Source organism: Homarus americanus, unplaced genomic scaffold (assembly GCF_018991925.1).
Source record: "Homarus americanus isolate GMGI-L3 unplaced genomic scaffold, GMGI_Hamer_2.0 scaffold46583, whole genome shotgun sequence".
Classification (NCBI taxonomy): Eukaryota; Metazoa; Arthropoda; class Malacostraca; order Decapoda; family Nephropidae; genus Homarus; species Homarus americanus.
In genome coordinates this window covers 318,345-329,334 of record NW_024731675.1, presented here as the reverse complement: position 1 = coordinate 329,334, position 10,990 = coordinate 318,345, and the positions used below count along the sequence as shown (strand labels likewise).

The 10,990-nt window shown below is 45.0% G+C and overlaps 1 protein-coding gene across 1 annotated transcript; it reads right to left on the bottom strand.

Moving 5' to 3' along the window:
- Positions 1-2,810: 2,810 nt before the first annotated feature.
- Positions 2,811-6,824, bottom strand: LOC121867642 (integrin beta-1-like). The gene is made up of 6 exons (XM_042367658.1): positions 6,812-6,824; positions 6,272-6,570; positions 5,274-5,445; positions 4,008-4,102; positions 3,481-3,613; positions 2,811-2,959 (listed from the first exon to the last, which is right to left on the bottom strand). Exons 1-6 carry the CDS (start codon positions 6,822-6,824, stop codon positions 2,811-2,813), a joined length of 861 nt encoding a protein of 286 aa, XP_042223592.1.
- Positions 6,825-10,990: the final 4,166 nt, after the last annotated feature.

Sequence of the window (10,990 nt, the reverse complement as noted above, 5' to 3'; positions counted from 1 at the left end):
ACACTATACTATACTATACTCAAAAAATATCATATACTTTAATTAAAAAATTAAAAATATTCTATGTGACAATTACATGAAAGGAAAAATGGAAATTGATGCAGAAATTATCTCTTGTATAAATTGTGAGAAGTAACTAACTGTCTGGAGAGAAAGAGACCAGTCATGTCTCACCTCACATCTACATCACCAGTCACACTCTTCACGGGATATGTGATAATAGTTCATGTTGAGCCAGTTGTCTGGCTACAGTCACCACACACCTGATAATCCTGAACCATAATGAGACTCATGAACACCACCGTTCACTGCTTCAGGTTCATGAGTCTGAATCTTGGGGTTCAGGAGGAGAGATGATGCCAATTTAATGGGTGACTATAGACCATTATGACTCCAGGACCAAGGTACTGTGGACCAAGGTACTGTGGACCAAGGTACTGTGGACCATGGTACTGTGGACCAAGGTACTGTGGACCATGGTACTGTGGACCAAGGTACTGTGGACCAAGGTACTGTGACCAAGGTACCGTGGACTGCGTACTGTGGACCAAGGTACTGTGGACCATGGTACTGTACTGTGACCAAGGTACTGTGGACCATGTGGTACTGTGGACCATGGTACTGTACTGTGGAACCATGGTACTGTACTGTGGACCATGGTACTGTACTGTGGACCATGGTACTGTACTGTGGACCATGGTACTGTACTGTGGACTACAGTACTGTGGACCATGGTACTGTACTGTGGACAAGGTACTGTGGACTGCTGCATGGACCATGGTACTGTACTGTGACCAAGGTACTGTGGACCGCGTACTGTGGACTGCTGGTACTGTGGACCAAGGTACTGTGTGGACCTATGGTACTGGTACTCAGGAACCATGCGGTCAGGGACTAGGTACTGTGGACCAAGGTACTGTGGACTAAGGTACTGTGGACCAGGTACTGTACTGTGGACCAAGGTATTGTGACCAAGGTACTGTGTGAGAAAATGAATACTGTGGACCATGGTACTGTGGACCATGGTACTGTACTCTGGACCAAGGTACTGTGGACCAAGGTATGTGGACCAAGGTACTGTACTCGTGGACCATGGTACTGTGGACCAAGGTAATTGGACCGCGTACTGTGGACCAAGGTACTGTACTGTGGACCATGGTACTGTGGACCATGGTACTGTACTGTGGACCAAGGTACCATGATCAAGGTACTGTGGACCAGGTACTGTACTGTGGACCATGGTACTGTGGACCAAGGCACGTGGACCTAATATGGTACGGTGGACCATACTGTGGACTGCTGTATTGTGGACCATGGTACTGTGGACCATGGTACTGTACTGTGGACCAAGGTACTGTGGACCAAGGTACTGTGACCATGGTACCGTGGACCATGGTACTGTGGACCAAGGTATTGTGGACCATGGTACTGTACTGTGGACCACAATGTAACGCGTACTGTATGTGGACTGGTACTGTACTGTGGACCAAGGTACTGTACTGTGGACCATGGTACTGTACCAGGACCAAGGTACTGTGGACCATGGTACTGTACTGTGGACCAAGGTACTGTGACCAAGGTATTGTGGACCATGGTACTGTACTGTGGACAAGGTACCGGACCATGGTACTGTACCGTGGACCAAGGTACTGTGGACCAAGGTATTGTGGACCATGGTACTGTACTGTGGACCAAGGTACTGGGGACCATGGTACTGTACCGTGGACCAAGGGTACTGTACTGTGGACCAAGGTACTGTACTGTGGACCAAGGTATTGTGGACCAAGGTACTGTACTGTGGACCAAGCTGTACTGTACTGTGGACCAAGGTACTGTACTGTGATCAAGGTACTGTACTGTGGACCAAGGTACTGTATCAGACCGGTACTGTACTGTGTGGGCCAAGGTGCTGTACTGTGGACCAAGGTACTGTACTGTGACCAATGCACTGTACTGTGGACCAAGGTACTGTACTGTGGACCAAGGTACTGTACTTGGATCAAGTACGTATTGTGGGCCAAGGTACTGTACTGTGGACCAAGGTACTGTACTGTGGACCAAGGTACTGTACTGTGGACTCTGGGTACTGTATCAGGACCAAGTGCTGTACTGTGGACCAAGGTACTGTGGACCATGGTACTGTACTGTAGACCAAGGTACTGTGGACCAAGGTACTGTACTGTGGATCAGGTACTGTACTGTGGACCAAGGTACAAAGTGTACTGTGGACCAACCAAGGTACTGTACTGTGGACCACCAAGGTGTGCTGTGGACCAGGTGCTGTGGAAAGGTACTGTACTGTGGACCAAGTACTGTACTGTGGACTGTGTGGACCAAGGTACTGTACTGGGATCCGGTGCTGTGGACCAAGGTACTGTGGACCAAGGTACTGTACTGGGGACCAAGGTGCTGTGGATCAAGGTACTGTACTGTGGACCAAGGTACTGTACTGTGGATCAAGGTGCGTACTGTGACCAGGTACTGTGGATCAAGGTGTGTACTGTGGACCAGGTGCTGTGACAAGGTGCTGTGGACCGGTACTGTATGTGGATCAAGGTACTGGTACTGTGGACCAAGGTACTGTACTGTGGATCAAGGTACTGTACTGTGGACCAAGGTACTGTGGACCAAGGTACTGTACTGTGGACCAAGGTACTGTGGACCATCTTGGAGTGTGAGTGTCATATCTGAGTAAAACATTAAAAGGTTTCATCATATCATACAGTTGTCTCCACTCTCTCTGTAAAACAATATTCTAACACAAACAACAAACTTTAAAAAATATGATTATTTTTTATAAACAAATGAAGTTATATCTTACATTTCAGACTAACAGGGTTGGTACACTCGAGTTCCTCTTGTACCCAGACCCCCAGCAGTCCAGCGCTGTTGAGAGCAAACCGGAAGAAAAATCTACAGTTATCGTCTTGAGCGAAGGCACATAACTGTCCTTCAACATCTGTAATGAAAACATAGATATACAGTGAGTACAGGATATACTGTATGGTAACACTCGCTACAAAAAGTATCTTTAGGGAAGGATCCGATGAATTTCAGAATGAATCCCGCGACTCCCGTTATCTCGGTGGGGTCGTCAAAACCCTTCATCGGGTGTCATAGCGTCTAATATAAAATCATAAAGGTAGTTTTTGGAGCGAGTTACACAAACTATATATAGAGGATGTTCTGGGAGGTATAAGACTGTGTGGTAAAGGTGAACAAGTTGTCTTTTTCTTCTTTCAATTAGTAACACCCTCCTCACATCTCACCTGGGGACTTGAACCCAGGAAGCTGTAGTGAGAGGCAAGCATGATACCTCTCTGTTACCCTCAAGTTTAAATCTTTTATAAAAACTCTGCACGACTTTCAACAAAATCTCATTAACTCGAAATACTTTTGATTATTCCAATATTGTTCTTCACTTGCACTTCATCTTATCTTTTTCCTAAATATATAAATGCCACAAACAAACAAACAAACCTTCAATGGATATCACTTTAGTTGAGTTAAAATCTGTACAGTTGGTCAGGCATTCTTCCGGTGAGAGTTCTCCCGTCTGGAACACCTGACACTGCACACATGACTTGTATTCCACACACTTGCCTGCACAGTTCTGTTATGGCAGAGATCCACACGTTATATATATATATATATATATATATATATATATATATATATATATATATATATATATATATATATATTAACTTATTCAGTAGTTTTAATTAAGGCTTAGAGTACATCACTGGGTCCTCCTTGTCACTTCAAGAGACTGAAACAGACGACCACATCAGAAGTGGCCATAAACAGTTCTGTCAACAACACAGCAATACTTACTTGACACCATTACTCTATCTAACATGTAAGAACAAGTTATATCTGATGTTAAATGTCAGAAGGACAAACATGAACAAGCTTACAAGAAAGAAGAATTATTTACACTGTACAGATAATAATTTATGTGATTTATATAACCTTGATGTTGTAGACAAGAGAGACACGCTCACCGTACAGTCCTCACAAAACTTGCCGAGGTAGGTAGCGTCACACACACACCTGTTGCATCCACACCTGCCGTGGCTTGAACAGATTTCTTGGTTTTCTGAAATAAAAAATAAAAACAAATAAAATGTGACCTATAGATTATTGACAAATGATATCAATAAATGTAGTAAACAATTATAATTATTACAGTACAGCATTAAAAACAATAAACACTAATTTACATAACCATAAATATTTATATAAACAATATTTCCTGACTCCTGATTTACCATTTTTAGGTTGTGTATTAGAGTTAAGAACCCGATAAATAAGGCTGCAAGGGACCACATAACATGGAAGTCCAGATCACATAGTACTGTGGAGGGAACAGCACAAAGAACTGATGAGTTTGAACAATGAAGGGTGAGGATGGGTTATATACAAGGGGGAAGTAGTGGAGTCAAGTGCACCAGTAGTGAACCAGAGGACAGTGAGATACCCCGCACCCCCTCACCCAGGAGGAGCAGCAGACCGTGTAAACAATGTCATCTCTGACCACAAAACGGTAAACGGTAAACGGTAAACGACACAGCTGCTGAGGATAGAAGATCAGAGCCACTACAGCACCAAGTTCAGAGCCACTACAGCACCAAGTTCAGAGCCACTACAGCACCAAGTTCAGAGCCACTACAGCACCAAGTTCAGAGCCACTACAGCACCAAGTTCAGAGCCACAACTGACGACTACTTCCAGTTCGAACACTAACACTTAATAATAAAGCAGAGTTTGAGACTTCATTCAAGACCCATCAACCTGTTCCAGTAGTGTTGTAAAACTGTTGTACAAGAACAGGAGAATCGACCTGGAGGACGGAGTACAATATAGAGAGATACGACTCATTTACGAACCTTTCTCAGGCAACTTGGAAGATGGGCGTGTGGTTTATATATGGTAGGCAAGACCTTAGAGCCAGCTAGGTGATGGTACAGGCAGAGGATGTTTTTCAAGAATCAATATGGTGTAAAAGGAAACTGAAGGGGAGAGAGAGACTTAATCATTGTTGGATGTATTTACAGATCCCTTAAATGTAACTCATTAACTTAAGAGCCTCAACTGAAGCAACCCTAACAACCACTTTGTCATGAGGAACTTTAACTATAGCGACATCAACTGGAGGGTGACCTTATAAACCAAGCTACTCCTTTTGAAGAAACTTTGAGAGATAATTTACTCCTGCAACAAGTTATACTCATTAACAGTCAGTGGTTGATAAAGTCATAAATACTTACCAGTCTGTCTACAGTTGTGAGTGGCATTCTCACAGTCACAGAATTCACCAGTCCAGCCTTCAACACAGTTACACTTATCACATTTACATTCCCCGTGGTCAGAGCACATGAGGCTATTGGCCCCTTGGCAGCCTTCGTAATTGGTACACTGGCAATGTGTCCCCGAGATTATCTGTAAACGAGACATTTATTTTATTTTTAATTATTTGTTAAGATAATTTTTATATCTTATTTACATTATTATTATTCTTTTTAAGTTTTGCAGATACATTTTGTGGGCGTCCATAAGTTGTGAAAAATCCATATAATTATTTGCTAAAGTTGAATTATTTATCACTCTATTATTATGGTGATATTTTCTGCTCTGAATAACCAATATTTATAAAACTTATTACAATTTATTTATGACCCACAGTGTGTAACAGAGAGCCAGTACTTGTCAACAGTGTGTAACAGAGAGCCAGTACTTGTCAACAGTGTGTAACAGAGAGCCAGTACTTGTCAACAGTGTGTAACAGAGAGCCAGTACTTGTCAACAGTGTGTAACAGAGAGCCAGTACTTGTCAACAGTGTGTAACAGAGAGCCAGTACTTGTCAACAGTGTGTAACAGAGAGCCAGTACTTGTCAACAGTGTGTAACAGAGAGCCAGTACTTGTCAACAGTGTGTAACAGAGAGCCAGTACTTGTCAACAGTGTGTAACAGACAACTACCTCACTTACAAGAAAACTAACAAGCAGTACAGAAGATTAAATTCAGTCAAATAATCCATGATATTTTGTGTCAGTTAATAGAAACTTAAGAATATTTAATGTAATATAATAACAAGTGAAGCCTCAAGAATATTCCTTAGTAAAGGCCGAGAACGTCTCTTAGTCAACGAAACTGAAGAGTTGAGATGTGTGTTAATGACTCAAAGGAAACTCAAAGTGTGCCTTATATCTTGAGCCTTTACCCACCATACCACCAAACCCTTAACGACGATGCCAACAGTCTTACCTTAGAATTATCTGTGTTCTTGTTACACACGGCCAAACCATAAACTACCCTTAACGACGATGCCAACAGTCTTACCTTAGAATTATCTGTGTTCTTGTTACACACTACTACAATACACTCGCCTCGACCGCTACACTTTGGTGAGGTGCTAGTCGTAACATCTCGTTTCATTAATGGTAACACTCTCCCGTCTGAAAGCTCACACTCGCAGAATTCACCGACGTAGCCTTCATAACACCTACACACCCACACACTTGCGTGCCATGCTCTGTTACACTTGGCAGAATTGGCTATGTACCCTGAAACATAAAGTCATTTATCAACTTTACAAATATTATGATGTTAATGATCATTTGTTAGAAGGTAAACCAAAAGAGCGAAGATTGTTGTGTGTGTGTGTGTGTGTGTGTGTGTGTGTGTGTGTGTGTGTGTGTGAAGAGATTGTTGTGTGTGTATGTGTGTAGAAGAGATTGTTGTGTGTGTATGTGTGGAAGAGATTGTTGTGTGTGTACAGTGTGTATGTGTGCACCAGGGCCAGACTTACAAGGCCCATAATTTACCAGCACAACAACAACTAATCCCTGTATTGTTAACCAAGTAATGCACCAAGTTAATAAATTAAAACAACAATGAACAGTAAAATGATTTAAATTGACTGATATACATTATGATGGCACATGTCTGGACAGTGGCCCAATAAGGTTAGGTTAGGTTAGGTTAGGTTAGGTTAGGTTAGGGAAATGAAATAGTGTCTGGTCTTTAAGTGATGTGATTTTATTTCCCTACAACAGCAGTTATGGTCACTAGGGAGCCTCACATCACTCACCTGGTCACTAGGGGCCTCACAGCACTCACCTGGTCACTAGGGAGCCTCATCACTCACCCAGGTCACTAGGGGCCTCATCTCCACCTGGTCACTAAAGGGCCTCCACATCACTCACCTGGTCACTAGGGGCCTCCATCACTCACCTGGTCACTAGGGAGCCTCACACATCACTCCCTGGTCACCAGGGCCTCCACATCACTCACCTGGTCACTAGGGAGCCTCACATCCTCACCTGGTCACTAGGGGCCTCACACATCACTCACCTGGTCACTAGGGAGCCTCACACATCACTCACCTGGTCCTAGGGAGCCTCACAGCCTACCTGGTCACTAGGGGCCCACACATCACTCACCTGGTCACTAGGGAGCCTCACAGCACTCACCTGGTCACTAGGGGCCTCACATCACTCACCAGGTCACTAGGGGCCTCACATCACTCACCTGGTCACTAGGGGCCTCACACATCCTCACCTGGTCACTAGGGGCCTCACATCACTCACCTGGTCACTGGGAGCCTCACACATCACTCACCTGGTCACTGGGGCCTCACACATCACTCACCTGGTCACTAGGGGGCCTCACATCACTCACCTGGTCACTAGGGGCCTACATCACTCACCTGGTCACTAGGGAGCCTCACACATCACTCACCTGGTCACTAGGGAGCCTCCCCCAGCACACCTGGTCACTAGGGAGCCTCACACATCACTCACCGTGGTCACTAGGGAGCCTCACACATCACTCACCTGGTCACTAGGGGAGCCTCACACATCACTCACCTGGTCACTAAGGGGCCTCACATCACTCACCTGGTCACTAGGGGCCTCACACATCACTCACCTGGTCACCTAGGGAGCCTCACACATCACTCACCTGGTCACTAGGGAGCCTCCATCCTCACCTGGTCACTAGGGGCCTCACACATCACTCACCTGGTCACTAGGGGCCTCATCACTCACCTGGTCACTGGGGCCTCACATCACTCACCTGGTCACTGGGGCCTCACACATCACTCACCTGGTCACTAGGGAGCCTCACATCACTCACCTGGTCACTGAGGGCCTCACATCACTCACCTGGTCACTGGGGGCCTCACATCACTCACACCTGGTCACTAGGGAGCCTCACACATCACTCACCTGGTCACTAGGGGCCTCACATCACTCACCTGGTCACTGGGGGCCTCACACATCACTCACCTGGTCACTAGGGGCCTCACATCACTCACCTGGTCACTGGGGCCTCCATCACTCACCTGGTCACTGGGGCCTCACACATCACTCCACCTGGTCACTGGGGGCCTCACATCACTCACCTGGTCTAGGGGCCTCACACATCACTCACCTGGTCATAGGGCCTCACATCACTCACCTGGTCACTGAGGGCCTCACATCACTCACCTGGTCCCAAGGGGCCTCACATCACTCACCTGGTCACTGGGAGCCTCACATCACTCACCTGGTCACTAGGGGCTCACATCACTCACCTGGTCACTGGGGCCTCATCACTACCTGGTCACTGGGGCCTCACACATCACTCACTGGTACTCAGGGCCTCCATCACTCACCTGGTCACTAGGGGCCTCACACATCACTCACCTGGTCACTAGGGGCCTCAAACATCACTCACCTGGTCACCTTGAGGCCTCACATCACTCACCTGGTCACTAGGGGGCCTCACATCACTCACCTGGTCACTAGGGCCTCACACATCACTCACCTGGTCACTGGGGCCTACATCACTCCACCTGGTCACTAGGGAGCCTCACATCACCACCTGGTCACTGAGGCCTCACACATCACTCCACCTGGTCACTGGGGGCCTCACATCACCACCTGGTCACTGGGGCCTCACACATCACTCACCTGGTCACTGGGGCCTCACATCACTCACCTGGTCACTAGGGAGCCTCACATCACTCACCTGGTCACTAGGGGCCTCCACACATCACTCACCCGGTCGCCAGAGGCCTCACAATACACTGGCACAACATGGTGAGGTTAAAAGAGAGACTGCATCCGGCCATCAACATAAACCGTGACATTTCGTGTTGAAATTGTTGCCAGTACTGGGACACCGTTTAACCTGTAGACACATATTAATAGTGTATTACTGTACTGGGACACCGTTTAACCTGTAGACACATATTAATAGTGTATTACTGTACTGGGACACCGTTTAACCTGTGGACACATATTAATAGTGTATTACTGCTGGGATTTTAACCTGGACACATATTAATAGTGTATTACTGTACTGGGACACTGTAGACACATATTAATAGTGTCTTACTGTACTGGGACACTGTAGACACATATTAATGTATATTACTGTACTGGGACACCTTTTAACCTGTGGACACATATTAATAGTGTATTACTGTACTGGGACACTGTAGACACATATTAATAGTGTATTACTGTACTGGGACACTGTAGACACATATTAATAGTGTATTACTGTACTGGGACACTGTAGACACATATTAATAGTGTATTACTGTACTGGGACACTGTAGACACATATTAATAGTGTATTACTGTACTGGGACACTGTGGCATATTAGTGTGTACTGTACTAGGACACTGTAGACACATATTAATAGTGTATTACTGTACTGGGACACACGCAGACACATATTAATAGTGTATTAATGTACTGGGACACTGTAGACACATATTAATAGTGTATTACTGTACTGGGACACTGTAGACACATATTAATAGTGTGTATTGCTGTACTAGGACACTGTAGACACATATTAATAGTGTATTACTGTGCTGGGACACTGTAGACACATATTAATAGTGTGTGCTGTACTGGGCACTGTAGACCTTGGGTTCTGTCTGGGACACTGTAGACACATATTAATAGTGTATTACTGTACTGGGACACTGTAGACACATATTAATAGTGTATTACTGTACTGGGACACTGTAGACACATATTATAGTGTATTACTGTACTGGGACAGTTTAACCTGAGGACACACACTGTATGGTGTGTGCTGTCACAGGACACTGTTTAACCTGTGGACACATATTAATAGTGTCAGTACTGTACTGGGACACTGTGGACACATATTAATGGTGTATTTGGGACACCGTTTAACCTGTAGACACATATTGTGGTGTATTACTGTGCTACAGGACACTGTGGACACATAATTAGTGTATTACTGTACTGGGACACCGTTTAACCTGTGGACACATATTAATAGTGTATTACTGTACTGGAACACTGTAGACACATATTAATAGTGTATTACTGTACTGAGACACACGTTTAACCTGTGGACACATATTAATAGTGTACTGTGACATATGGGCACAACACATATTAATAGTGTATTACTGTACTGGGACACTGTAGGCTTACATAATATGAGTATTACTGTACTGGGACACTGTAGACACATATTATGGTGTATTACTGTGGGACACTGTTTAACCCCAGACACATATTAATAGTGTATTACTGTACAGGGCCTGTAGACACATATTAATAGTGATATTACTGTACTGAGACACTGTTTTAACATGTGGACACATGTAAATATGGCCACTGTGCACGGACACTGTAGACACAGGTTAGGCAGTTAGTAGTGCAAGTGATACACTGTGTATGTGTCTCTGCAATGTCTGACACAATGTAATCACAGAGTAAACAGTGTCCCATTTTAGTAATGCACTGTGTGCAGTGTGCAATGCACTGTGTGTGTCTGGGTTAAACAGTGTCAGTACAGTAATGTGTATGTGTGCATGGGTTAGAAGCAGTACGTGTCTATTAATGTGTGATCACAGAGACAAACGGTGTCGGTGTGTGTGACCAGGCCAGGTGGGTGTGTGAGTGAGCCAGGCCAGGTTGTTTCAGGTGAGCCAGGTGAGCCAGGTG

Coding starts and splice junctions, on each gene's coding strand:
- LOC121867642 (XM_042367658.1), bottom strand. Junction 4,103..5,273: donor TCACAACTGTAGACAGACTG/GTAAGTATTTAT, acceptor TTTTTATTTCAG/AAAACCAAGAAATCTGTTCA. Junction 2,960..3,480: donor TAAAGTGATATCCATTGAAG/GTTTGTTTGTTT, acceptor TTTTCATTACAG/ATGTTGAAGGACAGTTATGT.